Below are 26,186 nucleotides of genomic sequence, written 5' to 3'. Positions count from 1 at the left end.
AAGGTCACTGATGCCTGGAAAGTTGGAGTAGCTTCAGTAGCCTTGGGCTAGTCATATGTTGCTGGAGACAATTGTGCAGTCATTCGTAAAAATCCTGAAAGAACCAAGGCACACATCACTGAGCACTTTGTGGGAGACTAGCTCTGTGTTGGGCACCGAAGGGGAGTCAGATGCTACCTTTTAAACAGGATGCAACTGTGTTAGAGAAAAAAATGCCTATGATTTCGTTGATGAAAGAATGACAAGGCTGTGTGGCTTGAGGGGCACAGAAAGTAAGTTCTGGCATTAAAGATGAATAGGGAAAAAATTATAATGGTAACAAACAATATCGCTAGCAGCAGTATTTTAGTCTCATGGCTGTATACAGTGCACTGTATACCTGCACTGTGTGCTGAGAACTTTGTATGCAGCATTCAAGCAGTTAAATATTCCCAGCTCTGGACCCAAATTCCCAGGTTTGAATCAGCCTATTGGTACTGACACTTGCTTTTCATTAATCTTAGAAAAGTTACTTCATTTCTCAAGCTTTGATTTCAGCATCAAAACAAAAATAATTCCCACTTCACCAGGTGGTTGTGAGAATTTATTTATTCATAAAGCAAACAACGGAGTGATTGGCACATGTAAGTTGTTTGGTGTGTTTTTCTTTTATTAATCCTCCCACAAATGCTATAATCTTTTCTATGGCACAGTCAGCAACCTGAGACTCAGGCAGCACTAGCAAATCTCCCAGAGTCACACATCTCAGGAACACAGGCTGAATTTGAACATCCAGTGAAAGACATACAGTTGCCTCCTGGCAATATTGTCTCTCAGAAGATCAAGTTTCTCTTTGCAATCTCACATGTCCTCTCATGCCTCCTTGAACAAAAAATATTCCCTTTGACCATGTGGTTCGTTCAGCCTAGAGTGTTTCCAATATCTATCAAGTTCACCTGCCAGAAGGACTACTGCCTACCTTAGAAAGTTCACTTTAGGTGTCTGACAATAATTCCTCAGGCAAAAATGGAGAAAATGAGAGATTAAAAAAAAGTAATAAGGCACTTGGAAAACAAAGAGCAAGTTGGCAGAAGTTCCTCCTTTCCAGTAATTACTTTAAATGTAAATGGATGAAACTCTCCAATCAAAAGACAGAGACTGGCAGAATGGATTAAAAAGCCAAACATTATCCAGCTACATGCTGTCTATAAGTGACTCACATTAGATCCAAAGACACAAATAGGTTGAAAGTGAAACAGTGGAAAAAGCTATTTTATGCAAATAGTAACAAAAAAAAGGAGCGGTGGTGTCTATACTAATACAAGACAAAACAGACTTTAAATCCAAGATTACAAGTGACAGGGCTTCCCTGGTGGCGCAGTGGTTGAGGGTCCGCCTGCCGATGTAGGGGACACGGGTTCGTGCCCCGGTCTGGGAAGATCCCATATGCCGTGGAGCGGCTGGGCCTGTGGGGCATGGCCGCTGGGCCTGCGCGTCCGGAGCCTGTGCTCCGCAGAGGGTTGAGGCCACAGCGATGAGAGGCCCGCGTACTGCAAAAAAAAAAAAAAAAAAAAAAAAAAAACCCAAAAAAAACAAGTGACAAAGAAGGTCATTATGTATTAATAAAATGTCAACACAGCAAGAAGATATAGCAATTATAAGCATTTACACATCTAATAACAGATCCATCAAAATATATAAAGCAAACATGGAAAGAATTGAATGGAGAAACAGTTCTACATTAATAATGGGAGATTTCAATACCCCACCTTCAATAATGGATGGATCAACCACATGGAAGGTAGGTAAAGAGACAGAGAACTCAAACAATACACGAACTACATCTAACAGATAAATGACACTCCACCCCCAAAGTGCAAAACACACATTCTTCTCAAGTGCATGTGAAACATTCTCCCAGGATAGATTATACATTAGGCCACAAAACAAGTATCAATAGATTTTAAATGATTGATATCATCATACAAAGTAACTTCCTTGACTACAGCCAAATGAAATTAGAAATTAATAGGAAAATTGGAAAATTCACAAATATGTGGAAATTAAACTGCACACTCTTAAACAACTGCTATGGTCTGAAAATTCATATGTTGAAATCCTACTGCCCAATGTGATGGTATTAGGAGGTGGGGCATTTGAGAGTTGCTTAGGTCAGGAGGGTGGGGCCCTCATGAATTGGATTAGTGCTCTTATGAATGAGAGCCCACAGAACTTCCTAGCCCATTTTGCCATGTGAGGACTCAGTGAGAAGTCTGCAACCAGGAAGACAGCCTGACAATTCTGGCACCCTGATCTCAGACTTTCAGCCTCAAGAACTGTGAAAAATAAATTTCTGTTGCTGATAAGCTACCCATTCTCTTGTATTTTGTATAGCAGGCTGAATGGACTAAGACAAAAATCCATGTGTCAAAGAAGAAATCACAAATTGAATCAGAAAATACTTAGACTTATGAAAATGAAAACACAACATACCAAAATTTATGGTACACAGCAAAAACAGTGCTAGGAGGGAAATTTATAGCAGTAATCACCTACATAAAAAAGAGATCTGAAATCAATAACCTAACTTCACACCTTCACAAACTACAAAAAGGACAAACTAAACCAAAAGCTACAGAAAGTAGGAAATAACAAAAAACAGGGTAGAGATAAGCGAAATGGAAAAAAGAAAAACAACAGAGAAAATCAATGAAACAAAACGTTGGCTCTTTGAAAAGATCAACAAAATTATTAAACCTTTACCTAGACTAACAAAGAGGAAAAGAGAAAACACAAATAACCAAAATCAGAAATGAAATTAGAGATGTTACCACTAACCTTACAGAGATAAAGAGGATTATAGTACAATATTGTGAACAACTATACACCAACAAATTAGATAACCAAGCGAAAATGGAAAAATTCCTTGGAACAGAAATTACCTATACTGACTCAAGAAGAAATAAAATATTTCAAAAGACCTATAAGAAGTAAAGAGATTAAATCAATAATCAAAAACCTCCCGACAAAGAACAGTTCTGTACCAGACTGCTGCACCAGTGAATTCCACCAAACATTTAATGAAGAATTAACACCAGCCTTTCTCAAACTTCCAAGAAATTGAAGAGGAGGAAACACTCCATAACTTATTCTATGAGGCCAGTATTTTTCTGATACCAAAGCCAGATAAAGACATCACAGGGAAAGAAAATTACAGACCAATATCCTTTATGAATACAGATGTAAAAATCCTCAACAAAATATTAGCAAATTGAATCCAACAGCATATTAAAAGGTTTACTCCCCACGACCCAGCAATACAAGGGTGGTTCAACATAAGAAAATCAATGTAATCCTTCCCACTAATAAAATGAAGGAAAAAGCCCCCACATGATCATCTCAATTTATGCAGAAAAGGCATTTGACAAGATCCAACGAACTTTCAGGATAAAAATGCTCAGAAAACTAGGAATAGAGGGAAAATTCCTCAATATGATAAAGTTATTTGTGAAAAACCTACAGCTAACATCATACTCAAAGGTGAAAGACCGAAAAATCAGAAAAAGACAAGGAAGGAGACCTGCTTTCACAGTTGCTATTAAGCATTGTACTTGAAGTTCTACCTAGAGCTATAAGACCAGAAAAAAAAGTCATCCAAAGTGGAAAGGAAGTTGTAAAATGATCTCTTTTTTTTTTTTTTGCAGATGACATTATCCTCCTATACATTAAAAATCCCCAAGAACTCACAAAAAATAATAAAGCTAATAAATGGATTCAGCAAAGTTGCAGGGAAAATCAATACCCCAAAATCATTTGTGTATCTATAGTAGTGAACAACCCAAAAAGGAAATTAGGAAGCTCCTTCTATTTACAACAGTACCTACAAGGATAAAATATGTAGTAATAAATCTAACCAAGAAGGTGAAAGATTTGAATGCTGGAAACTAAAAATACACTGCTGAATGAAATTAAAGACCTAAATAAATGGAAAGATGTCTCATGTTCAAAATAAAATAGGAAGACTTAGCATTGTTAAGATATCAATATTACCCAAAGAGATAACAGATTTAATGCAATTCTTATCAAAATTCCAACAGCCCTTATTGCAGAAATGGGAAAGCCAATCCCCAAATTCATATGAAATTGCAAAGGCCCCCAAATAGCCAAAACAATCCTTTAAAAGAATAAAGTTGGAGGACTCATATTACCCAACTTCAAAACTTAACTGTGTGGCACTAATATAAGGACAGACATACAGACCAATGAAATAGATTAGAGATCCCAGAAATAAACTCTCACATATATGGTCAATTGATTTTCAACAAGGATGATAGGACCATTCAAGGGGAAAGGACAATCTCTGAAAAAACTGCAGAGGAGGAAACGCTTCCTCATTCTATAATGACAGAATTGCCTTGATACCAAAATCAGACAAAGACACCATAAGAACACAAAACCAAAACCAAAACTATAGACCAATATCCGTTATGAATATGGATGCAAACATACTCAGAATACTAGCAATAGACACTTCTCCAAAGAATATAAATAAATGGCTAATAAGCACATGAAAAAATGGTTAGCATAATTAGTAATTAGAGAAATGCAAATCAAAACCTCAGTGAATTGCTTCTTGGCCTTTTGGCTAAGATCGAATGCAAAACCACGAGATACAAGTTAACACTGCCAGGATGGCTATAGTAGAAAAAAAAAAAGAAAAAGAAAAAAGAAAGAAAGGCAAGTAAGTGTTGGTGACGTTGTGGAGAAATTGGGACCCTTTGTGCATTGCTTGTGGGAACGTAAAATGGTACAGCCATTGTGGAAAACAGTATGGTGGTTCCTCAAGAAGTTAAATATATTTATAGAATTATATTTTTAAGCAGTTCCAATTCCAGATATACATTCAAAAGAGTTGAAAGCAAAAATAAAAACAAAAATTAAAAAAGAGCTGAAAGCACGTACCCAATTGCTTAGGACTCAGATAACTGCTCACAGATATTTATAGCAGCATTATTCACAGTATCCATAAAGGCAAAAAACAACCCAGATTTTCATCAACAGATGAATGGATAAACAAAATGTGGCATATACATACAATGGAATATTCTTCAACCTTAAAAGGAATGGAATTCTATACAGGCTACAATACAGATGAACCTTGGAAACATTATGCTAAGTGAGATAAGCCATACACAAAAGGACAAATGTTTTATGATTCTATTTATATGAGATAACTAGAATAGGCAAATTCATACAGACATAAAGTAGAATATAGGTTGCCAGAGACTGGGGACAGGGTGGGAAGGGGAGTTATTGTTTAATTGATACAGAGTTACTGTTTGGGATGATGAAAAGTTTCTGTAAATGGATAGTGCTGGTGGATGCACAACATTATGAATGTATCAATACTTAATACTATTTTTTTTTTTTTGTGGTACGCGGGCCTCTCACTGCCGTGGCCCCTCCCTTTGCGGAGCACAGGCTCCGGACGCGGAGGCTCAGCGGCCATGGCTCATGGGCCCAGCCACTCCGCGGCATGTGGGATCTTCCCGGACCGGGGCACGAACCCATGTCCCCTGCATCAGCAGGTGGACTCTCAACCACCGTTCCACCAGGGAAGCCCAATACTTAATACTATTAAATTGTACATTTAAAAATGGTTAAAATGGTAAAATTTATATTATATATCTTGCAATAAAAAATGAAAGGAAAAAAACCCCAATACACAATACACAGCTAGCCTTCTTTATTCTTGGGAAATTAGATGCTACATCTTAGATTCTAGCAGAAGTATGGCGAAAGGGAGAAGCCCAAGCAAATTATCTAAATCCCATATGAAATCATATATATTTCAGGGTAATTTTCAGAGTGCCACAAACCATACCTGCTAGCTTTTATCTCCAAAAGAGATAGATACTTTTGTAACTGAGCTAACCTATCTCTATTAGGACTCACTAGTAGACAAGTTAATGGAAATTACACACCAAAGCTGAACATGTAAAGAAAGAGGCAGAACAAAGTTTGTAAGTGGTCACCAATTACAGAGAAAAATCTTTCTAAAAGGGTGGCAGGTTCCAATATGTAATGACATTGCTTAATTATTTATAGTTTTATTTCTCCTTTAAACTTATTTTTGTAAGAATAATAGTCTCATACAGGATTACTCATTAATAATTAGTATTTATGTGAGAAAACAACCAAGTCTGCAACCATTTGTTGATGACCTTAGTTTGCTATATTATATAATGATTTAAATTTTGTAATTGGTATGGACGATAACAACCCATTTCCTAGTTGTAAATCATGTGAGAATTGAGGCAGTAAAAATAAGGCCCAAGACAAGGACACAGGAAATGTTAGGATAATATGTGAATTTTTAAATAATTGAATGAATCGGTAGTTTACAACATGTGGCCCCTGGACCAGCAACATCAGCATTACCTGGAAACCTGGGAGAAAAGTGAATTCTCAGGAGATTGTTCCTGGCAGAGAGGAACATCTGAACATCTGATAACTGGATAGACTGGGCTTTAGGGAGAGAAAGAAGGTTTGTTGAGTAGAGGTAGTTTTGGGTGGCTGGGAGTATATTCATCAAAACAGAGCAGGGAGGGATTGGAGCATAAGGTATCTTTCCTGACATAACAGAGGTCTGGATTTCATCCTAAGAACAAAGGGGAACCTGGAAACAAAGGGGCACGTTCCTCATGCGCCAGGGACAGACTGGGTCAATAAGGGAACAAGTGCTGGGCATGGCTATGGTACACTGAAGAGTGGATCCCACCTCCAGGAGTTACTGTTGCAGGCACCCAGCTTCTACTACAAGGTCTTCCAGTTTCTGCAAAGAAGCCCAGGCTCAGAGACAGTGTAAAACTGCACAGATTCTCCATGGTGGGAACTGATTCATATTTTTTTAAAAAACAAACCCTTTGGGGAGCCTTAACCTACACCTCTAGGCCCCATGTAGACTCCCAGGTAGTACCTGGTTAAAGACAGAACTGAGGGGCTTGGTCCTACAAGCAATCCAGTTATGCTTCCATATATCAGACCAATGCAAATAGAAGAAACATGGATAGATTACTATTTGTAACTGTACAAATAGTGTAGCCTTGATAAGGTTTCATTTTATTAAAACATAAAAGTTGATCACAGTGATCACTTGAACCCCTAGGAGACATATATGAGGGCAGACCCACAGGTGCCTAAATGCAGAGAATTGAGAGAGGTCTTGATGGTCCTTCTGAGGACTCCATCTTTCACAAGCATTGTCGGAGTTGTCAGTTTACATTTGTTTATGTAATTTTTTTTGCAAGAATGCCAGTCTCCCTACTAGAATATTTACAGAAATACAAAAATATTCCCAAATCACAATGTCTGACATCCAATCAAAAATAAATAGTGATACACAGGAGCAGGAAAATATAACCCAAAATGAGAAGAAAAATCAATCACTTAAAACAGGCACAACATGAAAACATGCTCATCATCACTATTAGAGAAATGCAAATCAAAAGTACGAGGTACCACCTCACACTGGTCAGAATGGCCATCATTAAAAAGTCTACAAATAATAAATGCTGGAGAGGGTGTGGAGAAAAGGGAACAATCTTACATTGTTGGTGGCAATATAAATTGGTGCAGCCACTATGCAAAACAGTATGGAGGTTCCTCAAAAAACTAAAAATAGAGCTACCATATGATACAGCAATCCCAATCCTGGGCATATTCCCAGACAAAACTATAATTTGAAAAGATGCATGCACCCCTATGTTCATAGCAGCACTATTTACGATAGCCAAGACATGGAAACAACCTAAATGTCCATCAACTGATGAATGGATAAAGATGTGGTATACACACACACACACACACACACACACACACACACACACACACACAATGGAATATTACTTAGCCATAAAAAAGCATGAAATAATGCCATTTGCAGCAACATGGATGAACCTAGAGATTATCATACTAAGCGAAGTAAGTCAGAAAGACAAATATCATATGATACCACTTATATGTGGCATCTAAAATACAACACAAATGAACATACCTACAAAACAGAAACAGAGTCACATAGAGAACAGATTTGTGGGTGCCAAGGGAAAGGGGGGCGTGGAGGAGAGAAGGATTGGGAGTTTGGGATTAGCAGATGCAAAGTAGTATATATAGGATGGATAAACAGCAAGGTCCTACTGTATAGCACAGGGAACTATATTCACATCCTGTGATAAAACATAATGGAAAAGAATATGAAGGATATATATATGTATTACTGAATCACTTTGCTGAACAGCAGAAATTAACATTGTAAATCAACTATATTTCAATAAAAAAAAAACAGGTGCAGAATGACAGATAGTAAAAGTAGAAGACATTAAAACAGAAAAATTTATTCCATATGTCCAAGAAGCTAGAAGAATGAACATGTGAAGTAGAGACATGAAAGACATAAGGAAGACCCTAATCCAACTAAAAGAGATAAAAACTATAAATTATGATATGAAATACACTGGATGGGATGAAGGGGAGAGTGCACATAGAAGAAAAGATTAGGAAACTGGAAGATGTAGCGGTAGAAACTATTCCAAATGAAGCCAAGAGAAAAAAAATATAACAAAATTCATCAGTGATCTTTAATAAGCAATCCTCATTATTCGCGAATTCACCTATTCACTGAACTTTATTTGTAACTCCCAAATCAATACTCATAGCATTTTTGCAGTCATTTGCAGACATGTGCAGAGTGATAAAAAATTTGAAGTTGCCCATCATGCATGTTACCAGCTAAGGTCAAACACAGTGTCACTCTGCCTTCTGGTGTCAGCTTTCATATTATAAAGTGTCCTTTTCGCAATCTCTTTAGTGCCACACTTTTTTGAATTTTTGTGCTTTTTGGGTGATTTTGCTGTTGAAAATGTCCCCCAAGCACAGTGTTGAAGTGCTGTCTAGTGTTTGTAGTGCAAGAAGGCTATGATAGAGAAAATACACGTGTTAGATAAGCTTCATTCAGTCATGATTTATGCAGCTATTGGCTGTGAATTCAATGTTAATGAATCAACAATATGGCACATCCAAAACTAGGAAGAGGAAATTCACCAGTCTCTACATGTGGCCACTCCAGAAATGTTAAAAGTGTCAGGGGAAACTCTGACTGAAACTGACTGCCCTGGCCAGGCAAGATAGTAGCCACTTGTATGAGTTACAACAGGAGGTCCTGGTAAGGAATGTGGAATACCACCGGAATACCACCAACTGGAAGAATTCGGGAAAGGTCAAAAGGAGAAAGGAGACATCAGTCCATATGTCCTTCCAACCTCCCAGAATCCTTCTCACTGGAATCCATCTTGGCTAAGCAATGCATGTGCCAACAGGAAGGACCCTGAATCAGAATGACTGGCCAGAGACAACCCAGAAACTAACCCCATTTCCATAAAACCCGAGATTGCAAGCCACGTGGCAGAGCAGTTCTCCTGGTTTCCCTTACCCTGTTGCTCTCCACACAGGGAACCCCTTCCCAATAAAGTCTCTTGCTTTGTCAGCATGTGTGTCTCCTCAGACAACGCATTTCCAAGTGTTAGACAAGAGCCCACTCTCGGGCCCTGGAAGGGATCCCCCTTCCTGCAACAAAAGTAACATCTATAGTAGTGTAATGAATCTAAGAAAAAGATGGAAAAGTGGCAAAAGCTGTGGATTCATGAGATGAAGACCGACTAAAAAAAAAACAAAACAAAACTGTACAAGATGGCATTGAAAATACCCACTCCAACCTAAACGATCTTTTCATACCCCTAAATACTACATGTTATCCAACCTCTCAATCAGGACATAATAAAAGCTCAACATGAGGGAGCTTTTTAGCAAAGTTCTCAACACCAACAAAGAAACCACCATGGGACTTCCCTGGAAGTCCAGTGGTTAAGGCTGTGTTTCCACTGCAGGGGGTGCGGGCTCAATCCCTGGTCAGGGAACTAAGATCCCACGTGGTGCATGGTGTGGCCTAAATAAATAAATAAAAGAAACCACCATGATGGACTACTGGATGTCCGTCACCATATGCACTATTATTGTGTTGGCACAGCCTGGGATAATAACAAGCAGACTACTATCATTAACTGTTAGGAAAATGCTTCGCCAGACTGCCTAAAAAATTTCAAAGGCTTTGAAGGTGTTACAGAAAATATAAAGGACAGTGTCAAACACATAATGCATATCACATGGCATATAAGTAAAAAAGGCTTCAATGACATGACGGAAGACATGGAAGAAATTCTGGCAGAGAAGGAAGTGGAACCCACCAACAAAGACCTGGAAGAGATGGCAAAACAAGGCAACAACCTCTCCTTTGGTTTTCCTGGGTCAAGCCAAGGTCAGGAGATTAATCCACTCAGGGCACTGCCCCATCACACATCCTGCAGTTCTATCAAAATCAGAGTTTTAGTTAATGTTTTTAATTTTGGTTAATTTTTAGTTGTTTCTAGGACTTTCTTTGCATGACTGTACTGTAGAGCAGTGTACTGTATAGTGTTTACATGTTTATTTTATATGAGTACTGCATATGTGTATTGTTTGTATGTATGACTGAGTGAAAAAGTTAAAGCAGTACAGTAACAATACACAAAAATGATATAATTAAAATATTTTTTATTTTAAGGAAATATTGGATGTAACATAAGAAACATTTATTAAATAAGGTGTCTTTAAAAACAGAAAAAAATTCCATATAAGATTATGTATTGGGACTTCCCTGGTGGCACAGTGGTGAAGAATCCGCTGCCAATGCAGGGGACATGGGTTCAATCCCTGCTCCGGGAAGATCCCACATGCCACAGAGCAACAAAGCCTGTATGCCACAACTACTGAGCCCGCATGCCACAACTACTGAAGCCTGCATGCCTAGAGCCCGTGCTCCACAACAATAGAAGCCACCACAATGAGAAGCCCATGCACTGCAACAAAGAGTAGCCCCCGCTTGCCACAACTAGAGAAAGCCCATGCACAGCAGTGGAGACCCAATGCAGCCAAAAAAAAAATAAAAAGATTATGTACTGATTGGTTGATGAAAATGTGAACAGAGGCTCACAGGAACTTAAACCTGTATTGCCACTGGGAGCAATGGTTCAGTATTCACTAGTTCAGTGTTTGTGGTGAATTTATAGAATATAACTACCATGAATTAGAAGAACTGACTGCATATGTAGGTGTGTATGCATATGTATTTCATGACTCAGGCCTTATATTCAAGGGTAGACATGACAGTGTTTTGTAACAAAGAACTTTTAATAAATGTTAGCAGAGCTGCCCCAATGGTCCAATTCTCCTGACTATGGATATATAAGAAAACACATAAAGGTGATGAGGCCTTTTGATCTCTCCCTCTTCATCCCCTCTGCATGTGCACACACGCAATTGACAAATTGTCATAGGCTGGCAGGGAAATCAGAAAGCAGCCACACATGCATTTCTCTTTCCTTTCTTCTACATCTCTTTGTTCTTTTAAAATATTCTTGAGATGGATTTATAGTATAAACATAGGAAGAACTGTTGCTGACATTTTCCTCAAATGCATGACAACCACTGAGTCTCTCTCATGGATGATTCTCAGGTGTAGTGTAGAGCTGCAGGCTGGGTCAATTTCTAGATGACCTGCCACAAAAAGCTTTCACAGAGATGAAAATTATGACGTTTCTCTCCAGATACTGAGTAAGATATTTCTCTGGCCAAAAGACTTCCCTGAATAGTTATACTCAAAAGGAAAGGTATTTCACCAGTAAGAGTTCACTAAAATTGACTGCAGTGAACACATTTGCAAAAGGCCTTGTTACATCTTTTAAACTCTGGTGTGAATCTTTCGATGGTGAATGAAGGATGAACTATGGCTGAAGGCCTTCCCACATTCACCACATTCAAAGGGTTTCTCTCCAGTGTGAGTTCTCATGTGTTGAGTTAAGGCAAAGTTGTCACAAAAGGCCTTTTCACATTCTTTGCACTCATAGGGTTTTTCTCCAGTGTGGATCCTATTATGCCGAACAAAATTTGCAGGTTGGGTAAAGGCCTTTCCACATTCTCTGCATACATAAGGCTTTTCTCCAGTGTGAATCCTCATGTGGCGAGTAAAGGAAGAGCTATAGTAAAATGCTTTTGCACACTCTTTACATTCCAAGGGTTTTTCTCCACTATGGGTCCTATTATGTCGGATAAAAACAGAATGGTGTGTAAAGGCCTTTCCACATTCACTGCACTCGTAGGGCCTCTCACCAGTGTGAATCCTCATGTGTTGAATTAAGGAAGAGCTGTCACAAAAGGCTTTCCCACATTCTTTGCACTCAAAGGGCTTCTCTCCAGTATGGGTCCTCTTATGCCGAATGAAAGTGGAGCGGTGAGTAAAGGCCCTTCCACATTCGCTGCACTCATAGGGTTTCTCTCCAGTGTGAATCCTCATGTGTTGAGTGAAGGATGAATTCAGGCAGAAAGCTTTTCCACATTCTTTGCACAAAAAGGGTTTTTCTCCTGTGTGGGTCATATTATGCTGGATAAAAGTGGAGCGGTGAGTAAAGGCCTTTCCACATTCACTGCACTTGTAAAGTTTCTTTCCAGTGTGAATCCTCATGTGTTGAGCAAAGGAAGAGCTGTAGTAAAAAGCTTTCCCACATTCTTTGCACAAAAAGGGCTTTTCTCTAGTGTGAGTCATATTATGCTGGATGAAAGAGGAGCGGTGGGTGAAAGCTTTACCACATTCTTTGCACTCAAAGGGCTTGTCTCCAGTGTGAATACGCTGGTGCTCTGTGAGGTGAGACCTGCGTTTGAAGGCCTTCCCACACTCAATACACTTGTATGGCTTTTCCCCTGTATGAAACCTCATATGTCGAATGAAGTCTGCCATATAACGACAGGCTTTCCCACATTCACTGCATTCATAAGGCTTCACTCCAGCGTGAATCTGTTGATGCCGAACAAGGGCCCAATTCTTGCTAAAACCTTTTCCACATTCCTTGCATCTGTAGAGATCATTCCTTGCATCAGTAACAGGGTCTCCTCCTGGTTCTTGGGAATCATGTTCATGCAGAGCATCTCGTGTAGTGACTCGCTCCTGTAAAACCCTTAAATAAAGACTATCATCTGTCTCAAAGTCATCATGTTTATGGCTCAACTTCCTAGGGCATGTCTCCTTGTGGATGTCTGTTCCTGGCCTCAAGTTCCCTTCCTGCATTTCTGACAGTTCTTCCTGATCCCCTGCTTGCTCCAGCCTGGAATGCCTTGAGGCTCCATGTGTCACTCGTTCCTCAAAAGGGGCTCCCTCAGTGAGGACCAGGTGAGAAGCAGTAAGCTCTGTGATCTCAGGTTTTGCTTTTTCACCTGAAGGAAATCCAATATAAGAAAAGTGCCTATTAGTGATGTCAACACAGAACAAAATAAATTACCACTTTAGTGGAAGAATGAAGGTGAAAATAAAGCCTCTACTGTTTATGGCATTTTTACATCTTTTAAACCCAGGTTTAAAATTTCTTTCTTTACTGATCCTTGGACTCTTGACATCTTTAAAAGGTAACCCAGGAGGAAAATCTGGTACAGAATAGAAAATCTGGAGTGGAGACTCCTCCTCACTCTCCAGAATGGGGTAGGGTGGACAGAGTAATGATAATGACTGTGTTCCAACATCTCATAGTGCTATGACAGCACAGGGAAGGTGGACCTAACTTGGCCCAGATGGAAGACAGAAAGAGGTCAGTGGAGGCTACCTGGACAAGGTGCTACATGAGCTTATTTCTAAAGATGAGGAGGAATTCCCTGACAGAGGGATTAGGAGAAAAATTGTAGCAGATGACTGAATGTACAAAGGTTCGGGGTTTTGAGAGAATGTTGAATGCCAGGCAAAGAGAAGAGGATGACAGGATGGTGGAGAGGGAGGCAGGGAAAGAGGAGAAACAAAATCTTAGGATTCTGGAGTGTGTGAAAGTTGGGGCAGGGGCAGTGATAAGCAACTGGGTGCAAATATTGAGTCTATTATATTTAATAAAGACTAGGTGAACAAACTCAAAATAGGTAACATTTAGATGAAGTAAACCAGAAAACATATCACATTAATGAAGATTTATATGAAAAAAGATTAATAATATAAAGTTGCCAATTTCCCTCAAATTCATCTATAAATTTAATACAACTTCAGATAAATCCCAGTAGGGTTTTTCATGGTTATTGGCAAGCTGATTGTGGAATTTATATAAAATAACAGAGAGACCAGGATATCTCTGAAGAAGAATAAAGCAAGGGGACTTGCCCTTTGAGGAATTAGGATTATGATGAAATCATACACACCAAGGCAGTGTGATGTAGCATAGATATAAGATAAGCTATCAAATTGTCAAAGGAAAAAACAGAATTGGGAGCTCAGAAATGTATATATGGAACTTTGATATATGACAAAAGCAGCAGAGACACCAGTAGAAAAAGGAAGGAATACAAGAAGTCCCCTACATACGAACCTTCAAGTTGTGAACTTTCAAAGATGCGAACAAGGAGCTTACTAATGAAGACTGGATGGAATTGGAGGCTCAGAGAAAGAATGAAGAGAGACAACAGGAAGAAGTAGTAACTGAAGAACCAAAGAGATTCATGATGCAGGAAATGGCAAGGGAATTTTCTTTATTTGAGGAGGCACTGTTAGTCTTTGAGGCACAGGACCCAAACGTAAACAGTACACAAAGACTGCAGCAGCCATTCAGAATGCAATCCAGTGCTACTGTGTCATCTATGACAAGAAAAAAATAGCTACTATCCAGACATCATTGGATCATTTTTTTCAAGAGGGTAGACAGAATTGAATCCAGCACGGAACCAGAACCTGTGCCATCAATGTCAGGTGTGAAATTGCAGCTTGCTCTTCTCCTATTGCTGATGATCCTTCAGCTCTACCATCTACCACCTCCTCCAGTCAGTAACTCTTCTTGCCAGTTCACTCTATGCCAGCTCCTGTATACCAGCTGTTGTACTATACTACTGTACTTTTCAAGGTACTGTACTGTAAGATTAAAAATGTTTTATTTTTTGTGTTTTTTTATGTATTAGTTGTGTGAGAAGTCTTGTAAACCTATTACAGTACAGTGCTATATAGCAAATTGTGTTAGTTGGGTACCTAGGCTAACTTTGTCGGACTTACAAACAAATTGGACTTATGAACGTGCTCTTGGAACAGAACTTGGTCATATGTAGGGGGCTTGACTGTATTCAATAAATGAATGTAGAAAAATTATTTGCCACAATGGAAGAAAATGAAATTGTATTTCTATCTTGTACAAAACAAAAAATTGATTCCAGACTGATTAAGACTTAACTGTTAGAAGCTAAAGATTAAAAACTTTTAACAAATAGTGAAAATGACTATCTTTTAGATCTTGGGGAAAAGGAAGATTTCATAAACATACAGAAGCATTCTTTATAAAAGACTAATCAATCTGACTAAACTAAATATAATTTTTAAAAAGGTAAACAAAGAAAGATGGCTATATTAACATCAGGACTATATTAACAGACTACAGAGCAAAGAAAATGGGACAAAGAGGGACATTATATAATGATAAAAAGATTAATCCACCAGGAAGACATAACAATCCTAAATCTGTATGTACCAAATATAAGAGCCTCACAATATACAAACCAAAAACTGCGTTGAAAGGAGAAATAGACAAAACTACAATTACAGCTGGGGACTTCAACACTCCACACCCAAAATGAAAACTGAACGTATTATGAACTGATATTTCACAGATGTATATCGGCCAATCAACATATGAAGAGATAACTCAAATTTCTTAGATATGAGGGAAGGGCAAATTAAGACTACAGTGAGAGACCATTTTATATTCACCTGATTGAAAAAACTTATCAAGTGTTAGAGAGGGTATGGATCCATGGAATTGTTCATACAAGGCAGGTGAAGTGTAACTGGGTATAAATAACCATTTTAGAAAACAACAGGGCATCATCTAGTAAAGTTCTCCTTTTGCTTAACTTATAATCCCCAAATTCTAGTACTAGGAATATTACTAAGAGAAATTCCTACATGTTTGTGAGAACACACGCATGTGAATTTTCATGGCTGTATTGTCTGTGGGTACAAAAAATTAGAAACAAGAAAATTCCCATGAAAATGGATGAATACATTGTGTTATACTCATATAAATGACCACAGAAGAAAAAAATGAGTAAACTATAGCTTCATGCATCATGAATCTTAGTAATGTACTGTTAAATGAAAAGTACAAATCCTATACAACAACATAAATGGATACTTTTTATAGTATTCAAATAAAAAAGCAAACCATACACACACAAGTACGATGAACAATCTTTATTTTTTTGAGAATGTCAGTTGTTTTTTATTTTTATCTTTTGCGGTACGCGGGCCTCTCACTGTTGTGGCCTCTCCCATTGCAGAACACAGGCTCTGGATGCGCAGGCTCAGTGGCCATGGCTCACGGGCCCAGCTGCTCTGCGGCATGTGGGATCTTCCCGGACCGGGGCACGAACCCGTGTCCCCTGCATCGGCAGGCAGACTCTCAACCACTGCGCCACCAGGGAAGCCCAAGAATGTCAGTTTTTAATGGCATTATAAAAATGATATGTACAATACATACCTAAAATTTAAATTGTGGTAAAATATACATAACATAAAATTTACCATTTTGAGATGAAACCATCTTAAAAAGTAATGGATAGAATAATTAGATGAAGTGGACAAATTCCTTAAAAGACTCAAATTACCAAAACTGATACAAGAAAAAACAGAATATCTGAACAGCCCTGTATTTACTCAAAAAACAAATTTTGGTATGGACTGAATGTTTGTGTTCCACCAAAATTCATGTGTTGAAGCCCTAACCTCCAATGTGTATTTGGAGATAGGGACTTTACAGAAGTAATTAAGGTTAAATGAGGTCATAAGGGTAGGGACCTGAGAGGATTAGTATCCTTATAAGAAGATACACCAAGGGACTTCCCTGGTGGTCCAGCGGTTAAGACTCCTCACTCCCAATGCAGGGGGCCTGGGTTCGATCCCTAGTCAGGGAACTAGATCTCGCATGCTACAACGAAAGATCCCTCATGTCGTAACTAAAGATCCCTCATGCTGTAACTAAAGATCCCGCACGCCACAACTAAAGATTCTGCATGCCACAATTAAAAGATTCCCACGTGTTGGAACTAAAGATCCCGCATGCTGCAACGAAGATCCTGCACGCGGCAATGAAGATCCCGCGTGCCGCAACTAAGACCCAACACAGCCAAATAAATAAATAAATATTAAAAAAAAAAAAGAAGAGACACCAGAGAACTCTCCATCTCTTCCCCACCACCCCCAGCACCACACACCACACCTAGGAAAGGCCATGGTCTCTTTATCTTCATATAAGAACACTAATCCCATCATGGGTGCTCCATCCTCATCTAAACCCAATCACCTCCCAAAGGCCCCACATCTTAATTTCATCACATTGGGGTGTTAGAGATTCAACATACAAATTTTGGGAGGACACAGACATTCAGTTCATAACAAGGTTACATGAGAAAATGTAAATCAATCATCACAGTGCATGGCAAGTGTTCTGTGAATTTTAGACCACTGTCTCCTATCATTATCACAGTTGTTGCATTTGGCCATCAGAATGTCAACAATAACCTGTAAGAACATTTTTAGTACTGTGGTGCTGAGAAATACCCCTACTCAAAGAGTAAAGGGGCAGATACCACCTGCTCACTAGTATCTGAAGCAATGAGGACTCTTACACGTGGCTGGTGGGAATGTGAAACGGTGCAGTCACTTTGAAACTGATTGATGGCTTCTTTTAAAGCTAATCATGTAACTACACCATGATCCAGCCAGTCCACTCGTATGTATACTCCCAACAGAAATGCATGCTTATAGCCAACAAATAATATGATCAAGAATATTCATAGCAGCATTCTTCATAATATTCCAAAAATGGAGAACAGCCAAATGTCCATCAACAGGAAAACAGGTATATATAATCTATTAATTCATTGAGATATTGCACAGCGAGAAACTAACTCCAAATATATGCAACCACATGGGTAAATTCCAGAGTCATAATGATTATCAAAAGAAGACAGAGATAGCAATATTGTGTACTGTGGAGTTCCATTTATAAACCTTCAAAACTACTCTATGGTGACAGAGTCTAAACACTGGTTACTTTTGTAGAAGGGGATATTAATAAGGAGAGAAGTACAAAAAGCCTGAGAGGTGCTGGAAATACTATATTTCTTATCCTGTGTGGTGGATACTCTGGCTTATATATATGTAAAATTTCATGATGATGAACTTTAAGATTTGTACATTCACTATGTGTAAATTACCCCTCAGTACAAAAATTACAGAAAATAGTAAAGGGGAGGTCTGTGTAGATGTCTCTTCTGAGAATGAGAAAAGTCCTCGAAGAAGCTTGGTAGTTCAGCTGAAATAGAGTCAACAACTTTTGGAGGGCACTGGAGAGCCAAGAGCATTTTTTTTTTTTAAATGTTTCCCTGAAGTGTCAGAAACTTGACCACGTTTTTTATGTTGAGTAGAGAGAAGATGGAGTTATACAAGAGGTAGGAAATAAATGAAGATGCACATTCCCTGATGCAGTGGACAGACTCATGTATGGTTCCCCATAATCCCTGCCTCATGGTGTTCACACAGTTTTGATACCCTCTGCCTGAATCCTAGTAGGACCTTGATTTACTTCTAAAGAATAGAATATAACAAAGGTGACAGAATGTAAGATGTAAGAGATAAAGTATATGTGTAAGATCTCTCTTGCTGGAGTCTCTCACACCATTACTTGATTTGAAGAAGTAAGCTGACATGCTGCAAGCGGCCTACGATTGCAGCTTTGCAGAGGACCCAGCTAAGCTGTGCCTGGATTTCTGATCCACAGATGAGAGATAATACATGAGTGATATTTTAATATTAAATAATGAGTGATTTTTAATATTGCTATATAGCAACAGATAACTAATACACCTGAGAAGGTAAGTGAAGGTATGACCTAGATGCTGCTTGGGGAATTAGCCATGGCTGGGGATGAGAACTCTTCTGAGAGGTGAGAAGGAACCCACAGGGATAAATAAGTAAGGGTTAGAAGGCAAGAAAAACAAGTGAATGGCCTTTATTTTCAAAATGAACTAGGTCATATGCTGAGATCTCAGTGGCTAGGGAGGTGGTGATATTTGGAATAAGGTGTGAGTAGACGGGGAAGTGGATGTAAGACATAAAGCTGATCAGAGGCACAGAGCAGATATGGGGGGGACCAGTTAGGGATCTGTTAGCATCATGCAGGCAAAAGATGATTATAGCCTGGACTAGGGTGATGGTGCTGGAACTGATGGAATTGGTGGAGACGATGCATTCAGGAGAAACGTATGATGAAATATGATCAAGATTCAGGGATGGCTGGATATTGGGAATGATGAAAATGGAGGTGTTGAGGGGTTGTTCAAGTTTGTTTTTGGCTTTCTCATCTTAGTGAATGGCAAGGCCATGAATTGAAATGGGGAGACGAGAGGAACGGGCAAGATCATGAAGTCCTTTTTAGGCATGATGGGTGTGAAGTGCCTTTGAAACATTCAAGTGAAGATGGAGAACTGCGGGAAGGGGTGAAGGCTTGAGACAGACTCAGCAGGGCTGAGGAGGCGCTGGCCAGAGATACTCACTGGCTGGCTGAGCAGCCTGAAGGAACCCTAGTGGGGAGAGATCATGAATCTGCGTCAGTGCTATCCACACACTTGAAGTGGAGCTGACAAAGGCAAATGTCCCCTTGAGGTTTTACAAGACAGGAGGGTAGGAAGATGACAAGGCTAGGGACTGCTTCTGAACATCTCATTTACAAATGGAAGGATGGATGCATGCAGGGGTGTATAGATAAATAAATGATTGGATGCAGGTAGAAGAGTGGGAATGCAAAATATAGTTGGAAGTAGTAATCTTCAGAAAAAGAAAGGACTGTCTTTTCTGAATCTGGAAGGAAGTTTGAGATATCACTGTTCTCTATTCATTATGAGTAATAATATATGAATATTACTAGTAGGTAAATTTATTAAGCCACTAACTTTGGGTCAGGCAATGTCCTAATAAGCAGTTTCAAGTTATCTAATTACATTCCCAAACAATACAGTGATACAGAAACTATTATTACTCTATCTTTTTCTAATATAGGCTAAGTTTAGCAAACTGAGTATATGTTCATCATATCCCTGGTATTTTGTCCTTGGGCACAAGGTTAAACCACATTTCTATGACAAAACACGTAGCCTAATGCCCAGTTCTTGTCAATGGAATGTGAATGGAAGTGACTGTGTATGCAAGTGGATATGACTACTCCCCTTCTCTCCTGTTCCTCTTGGCCAGCTGGATGATACCAGGGCCACCTTACAGCCACATACTGACAATAGAATACACCTGGGTCCCTGAACAGATATGTGGTACAGAGCTCCCCTGCTGACCCACCATGGCACAAATGAGAAACAGTCTTAACCAGTTGACTCACCAAGATTTTGGAGTTATCTCTTATAGCAGGTAGCACCAACTCAGCCTTGAGTTGATATCAAAGGCACAGGGAGATCATGCAACTTCCCCAGGGTCATGAGGCTAGTAAGTGGCCAAGTTTACAGCCCATCTCTTACCCAGTATACCACATTTCAACCCTAGTAAAGGCAAAGAGTGTGATGGGATTGGGAAGACAGAGGAAACACAGTTCAAAGTGCTCCATGACCACCTAAGACCCCAGGAAGCCTGCAATAAGAAACTGCCCATGGAATTTCAGACACAGTCATTCCCTGGTTGTCTGCCAGCTGCCATGCCACCCACCTGTACAGGTGCTTCTGGAGAGGCCTCTCTTCACTGTCCTTAGTTCTTGCCCATGCTCCAGTAGGTGAATCAGCTCTGGTTTGGGAACAGGATACCCTGTGCATGGAGAAATAAATGGGGCATGGGTATATAGGTAAAGACAAAAGGAAAACTCTCAAGTATACTGGAGTGTACACCTTTAACACATCACCATGAAACCCCAGAAAGGGGATGACTCCTTCCAGACGGTTTTCCCTAATTAAATCGATAAGATTCAACCTTCCCATGCATCAGAACTACTTAGACATGCCTGGTTCTAAACACAGAACAAATTAAACCAAATCTCTGGGCATAAAAACTGAGCTCTGGTTGTTTTCAAAGCTCCCCAGGTGATTCTGGTGGATTTAGCCAAGGATGGCTAAAAACACTAGACTAACTCAACTGATAGTCAGTTATCTGAGGTAGGCCATGACCTAAATTGCTACCCATTCTTAAGAAAAAGCCTTCAATCCAGGTTGGGAAGACAGGGCTGAATGTGGGGACCTGCTGCCTTACTTGCTGCTGCATCATCCTGTGGCCACTTCAAGGATGCTGGCCTGATGATCTGGGCCAAGGAGAGAAAGCAGACAAACAGAGACAACTGGGTTGGTAGATACCAACCCAGGAGCCAGCACCACCTCAGGGCTTCTCATTAGGTGAAGTAATAAACTTTTTTCAGGGTGAAACCTGTATGAGGTGGTTTTCTGGTACATGCAGCCAAATATATTTTGCCAAATTCGAAGGCTAAGGGACAGGAGGACTCTGGAGAGAAGTCAATGACTTAGAAACCAGGACCACAGAAACTCTGATTAGAAAATCCTGTACTGCAAGCCAGAGTGCACCCAGCTGTCACTGAGCAAATGTTCACCGATGTCTGCCATACGCCTGGCACCAAGCTCAGTGATGGGGCCATGGAAAAGGAGAACCAGATATTCCTTCGCCTCTGTTGGACCTGAGCTCCCTGACCCCTCAGGGACTTGGCTCGTGTTGGTCCCTCCACCTGGAATACTATTCCCCAGATGTCTCCTTTCAACAACTAATCACAATTGTCATAAAATAACACTGGATTTACTTCACTGATGACTGACCTCCTGGGAGAGACTATGTGGACATGAGGCTGGGAGAGACCTGTCAGAGGTAACCATTTCTGGATAAAGTGGACATTTAAGGTTTAGGTGGGAGAACACTTGGGATTTATTAATTTATTATATATAACAAATGCGTGTGTGGCACTTGCTGTGTTCCCAGTTCTATTCTAAGCACTTTACAGATACTAGTTCACTGGGGCTAAGTGGAAGGTTACTATAAAAATATGATAAAACAAAAATAATCATGGTCCCAGCAAGCTCATGCTGCCGACTCAAGCCTGTGAGTCCTGCGACTGTTCTTTCTGCTGAAGGGAAATCAGCCAACAGCCATGTGAACGCTGAAGGCTCTGCACTAAGCCCAGACTCTCTCAACAACAGTCAAGAGGCAGGAAAGAAGGGAAAAAGAAATAGCCTTCTCAGACGCCCATCAATGCCATTTGAAAATATGTCTGTGTACTCTCTAAAATTAACTCCCATAGCCTCAGAGAAGCAAGGCACAGGCCTTAGGACGTAAGGGACGACTGTGCAGGTACCAGGGGTCAAAGAAGTCTTTTAGCTGAGATTGTGTTGCTTAGAAAGATACCAGTAGCACTGATGACAAATAGCTTCCTGTCTGTCTAATTCACCATGTTCTTGGAGAACGTCCCATTAACCACAGGTCCTGTTAACTGGGCTCTGAGGACATTTGACCCAATCAAGCTGGATTCCAGATCATGGGAATCTGGAATAAGAATGTCAGATTGAGGTCAGCTTATGTTGGACACTTGGGTAAAAGTGTTGAGAAGAATTGCGTTTGTTGTACAACAATCCTTGATGCAGACAAGGAAAGCAAGCAAGAGGAGGTTAGATAAGAACATGCTGGGGCTGGAGGGAGAAGGGAAGGCAGGTTCCTCAGGTCTTCTCAACCAGCCATGCTTAGAGACAGAGAGTGGAATGAAAGAGGCTGTGGGTACCACACAGGTGAGGCCTTACCCAGTGAGACCAGGAGGCCACAAGTCTCCAGCATCACCTCCTGGTATAAGGTCCTCTGGGCCAGGTCCAAATGTCTCCATTCCTCCCCAGTGAAGGTTACAGCCACATCTTCAAATGATACCAATGCCTGGAAAGTCAAACAGAAGTGGTGGGGTGCCTGTATGAGTCTACTGCTTGGTTAGTGGCAAAAGTCCAGAGAGACCCAAGGCCTGAATCACTGAGTATCTCCTGAGAACCAAGGTCTGTGCTGGGCTCAGGAGGGAGGTAGACGGTGCCTTTGACAGAATACAAAGGTGCAGGAGAGAAAAGCCACCTATATGGGAATCCACTGGGGAGTGACACAAACAGTGGTAATCTTGTGTGGACTGTGAGTCCATTACTGTAATTCAAGTAATGATAACACAGCAGCAGCTGAGCCTCACTGGTCTGCACTGTTTGCCTGCACCTAAGGGCTTTAGATGCTGTGTTAAAGCAACTAAAAGTCTCTAGATCTGGAGCTAGACTTCCTGGGGCTTAAATCCAGCCTTTGATGCTAATTTCTTTGAGCCTCAATTTCCACATTACCAACTTCACCATGTTGTTGTGGGAATTTAAGCGAAAATGTTCATAAAGCAAACACTGCAGTGCCCAGCACATGTCAGTGCTCAGTGTGTATTTGTGAATTTCATTAATCCTCCTGCAGCCCATGGGGTAAACACCATCACTGTCTCCATTTCACACTCAGCAAATGGGGACTCAAAGTCAAGCTGCCCAGAGTCATAGGTCTAATGAGAAGGGGCAAGATTTGAAACCAGGTCCCTCTGGTTCAGCCACGGTGGGGGAGTTAGATTTAAGTATGATGGGAGCCCCAGACGGTAGAATCTTTCATTCATCAACTGCTTACTGAACACCTGGTACAGGCCCAGCACTCTTCTAAGCCTGGGGATAAAGCAGAGAACAGGGCTCACACTCTTGTCAAGGAAAGATCCTTGACAAGAAAATAATAAATGATCAAGATAAAGTCATATGGCCCTAAGGGCTCCGAAAAATACCCCAAAAGTGAGTGAGATGACTACAAAGATTATGGGAGACTTTACGATACGGGAGACTTTAGATGGGGCAACTGGGGAAGACCTCTCTGAGTGGATGTGGAACAAGGCTGGAATGAAGTTAGGGAGCAAGTCAGGTGAGGAAAAATGGGTAAATAAGAGAAGTTCTGAAGGTGATCTGAGCTATGATGAGAGCAAACAAGGTGGCATGCTGAAGAATAACTTAAGGCCTGTCCATGTGTTTACATGCCTTGAGAAACAACATTCCTATGCACTGTCATTAAGGAATACTGTAATGGATTCACTTTTCAAATATAAGTAAATGTGCTAGGAAAATGGGTTCACTGCCATAAGTGGCAAGCCAACTTCACTTGTAGTACCCAGATGGCATCTGCAAAGATAAATTCAGTGACTGGCTTGTCTTCTGGTCTGTCCAGGGAACTTCTACTCCTATTAGAGGAGCAGCAATTCCAAAAACGCTGCTCCCACCTCACCTCTGCTCTAGAGGCTCTCTCATCCCAGTCTCCCAGCTTTCAGCTGGGTTGAGGCCCGAGGCAGGGAGGCCTGAGGGTCAGACTCCACCTGGGTGTGAGACTAAGATAATAGCAGGACCAGGAGAGTCCCTCTCTGGAAACCACATCGAGAGTGATGCTCTCTGGGTCCTGCTGAGCACTGAAGGTCACACGTCACACGCATATCCTCTCCAGTTCCCTCAACCGAAAGAGAAAAATAGTTAATAGTCCAATTTTAGACCCGAGGGAATGGAGGCCAAGGGAATGGAGGCCAATCGACAAGCTCAAGGTTAGAGCCAGAAATGGGTGCCTCTCCACACCTGAACCCCTGGCCCGGATTCAGAAGCCTGGATTGGAAGTGATTAGCACTGTCGTTCCCACACCCCATTCTCACTGGACCTCCAGATCCGACAGTATTAAGAGGAAAAGGCGAAAAGTCCCAGGATTCCCCATATCATAGCGAGTGGAACTGTGCTGACAGCGACCCCAGCGCACATGGGCCTGCGGAACCCTCCACTCACCAGCTCCGGCGCCGCCATGGGGCCCAGTGGGCAGAGTGGGACGACGAGAGGCGGCGACAAAAGCCGGTCCAGCGGGCTCAGCCGACTCCTCAGGCCAGCCCTGGGCGGGGGCACCTGGGACCTGAGTGTCCGCGGTGCGGGGTGAGCACAAGGCCCCGGGAGCCGCCTCCGGGACCTGCGGAGACCGAAAGCTGGGAACGAGCTCGGAGAGTGCTCGGCTGACAACCCGCTCGAGAGGGGGTCACGGCTCATACAAAAGCGTAGAGGTGGGTCCCATTCTCCTCGCGGTCCTTTGCTCGGTCTTAAAGACCTTTTTCTAAGAAGCGGCCAATGCCCAGTGCTCCAGCCAGAAAGGCCAGTAAGGACATACCGGCCACTTCCAAACGACGTCCTGAGACCCGACGCCAGAAGCTCCGCCCAAGCTGCAGCAGGGAATACCGGTCTCCGCCGTCAGTCATTGAGTCAGCGCCCGCCGCCGACGTTCGAGGCACTGCCTTGTGGGTAACGTAATTTCTGACTGCATCCGGTGAACTGGGGAGCTCACTTCCTGTTTTCTGTGAAAACTGTACCCTGAGGTTCCAAAGAGGGGGCGTGGCCTCGTTTCTTCTTAAAGGCACGCAGATTTCCTTGTCCCTTCAGGCAATGCCCCGCCCTTAAAGATCTGTAATACGTGACCCATGCCTTGACCTTCCGCACTGTACTCCTGCCCCAGCGTTTCACCTGTCTGAGCCAGGATTTACAATGAAAAATGAAGATTATTCTTTAAGATAGTAATTTAAAGTGTTCCCCTAATCCGTGGTTTCCAACCCACAGACCACATCAGCATTACCTGGGAATTTGTTACAAATACAAGGCCTCAGACCCCACTTCAAACATACTGAATCATGTACTCTTGGGTGGGGCCCTCATACCTGTGCCTAAGCCCTCCAGGGGATTTTAATGCTCCAACACAGTTAAAAACCGGACTCTTTAAATTCCAGTGAATGAGACAAAACTATCTACTTCCTGGGAGATAACTAAAAAGTGCTTAGCACTAGGCCTAACATAATGATAAGCACTTAAGAGCTTTTGCTGTCATTTTAGTATTATATTAGTATTATTGGCAATGTCTTCACAAGGATATGGCATACGCTGCTGTGAGAATAAGTCTGATATACTTCTTTGCAGAGTCCTCGGTGATATTTGTCAAAACATGAAATATA

The 26,186-nt window shown here is 41.0% G+C and overlaps 1 protein-coding gene across 4 annotated transcripts; it reads right to left on the bottom strand.

Moving 5' to 3' along the window:
- Window positions 1-11,011: 11,011 nt before the first annotated feature.
- Window positions 11,012-25,469, bottom strand: ZNF599 (zinc finger protein 599). Of its 4 annotated transcripts, none has more exons than XM_060131911.1 (5): window positions 25,355-25,443; window positions 24,985-25,159; window positions 22,924-23,050; window positions 20,846-20,941; window positions 11,012-13,338 (listed from the first exon to the last, which is right to left on the bottom strand). In XM_060131911.1, the coding sequence occupies exons 2-5, from the start codon at window positions 25,000-25,002 to the stop codon at window positions 11,813-11,815; spliced, it is 1,767 nt and encodes a 588-aa protein (XP_059987894.1). In that variant the 5' UTR covers window positions 25,003-25,159; window positions 25,355-25,443; the 3' UTR covers window positions 11,012-11,812. The 4 variants fall into 4 exon arrangements, with proteins under 4 accessions (XP_059987894.1, XP_059987893.1, XP_059987895.1 ...); XM_060131910.1 differs by lacking the exon at window positions 25,355-25,443 and adding an exon at window positions 25,239-25,295; XM_060131912.1 differs by lacking the exon at window positions 24,985-25,159 and having other exon boundaries at window positions 25,355-25,469.
- Between the last annotated feature and the right edge of the window lie 717 nt (window positions 25,470-26,186).

The sequence above is a fragment of the Lagenorhynchus albirostris genome, chromosome 19 (assembly GCF_949774975.1).
Source record: "Lagenorhynchus albirostris chromosome 19, mLagAlb1.1, whole genome shotgun sequence".
Lineage (NCBI taxonomy): Eukaryota > Metazoa > Chordata > Mammalia > Artiodactyla > Delphinidae > Lagenorhynchus > Lagenorhynchus albirostris.
The sequence above is the reverse complement of the archived record's forward strand: the minus strand, read 5'-3'. Positions and strand labels throughout refer to the sequence as shown.

Coding starts and splice junctions, on each gene's coding strand:
- ZNF599 (XM_060131908.1), bottom strand. CDS start 25,236: ATGAGCCGTGACCCCCTCTCGAGCGGGTTGTCAGCCGAGCACTCTCCG. Junction 23,051..24,984: donor CCATGGCGGCGCCGGAGCTG/GTGAGTGGAGGG, acceptor TTGACTTTCCAG/GCATTGGTATCATTTGAAGA. Junction 13,339..20,845: donor CTCCAGAAGCACCTGTACAG/GTGGGTGGCATG, acceptor GATTTCCTTCAG/GTGAAAAAGCAAAACCTGAG.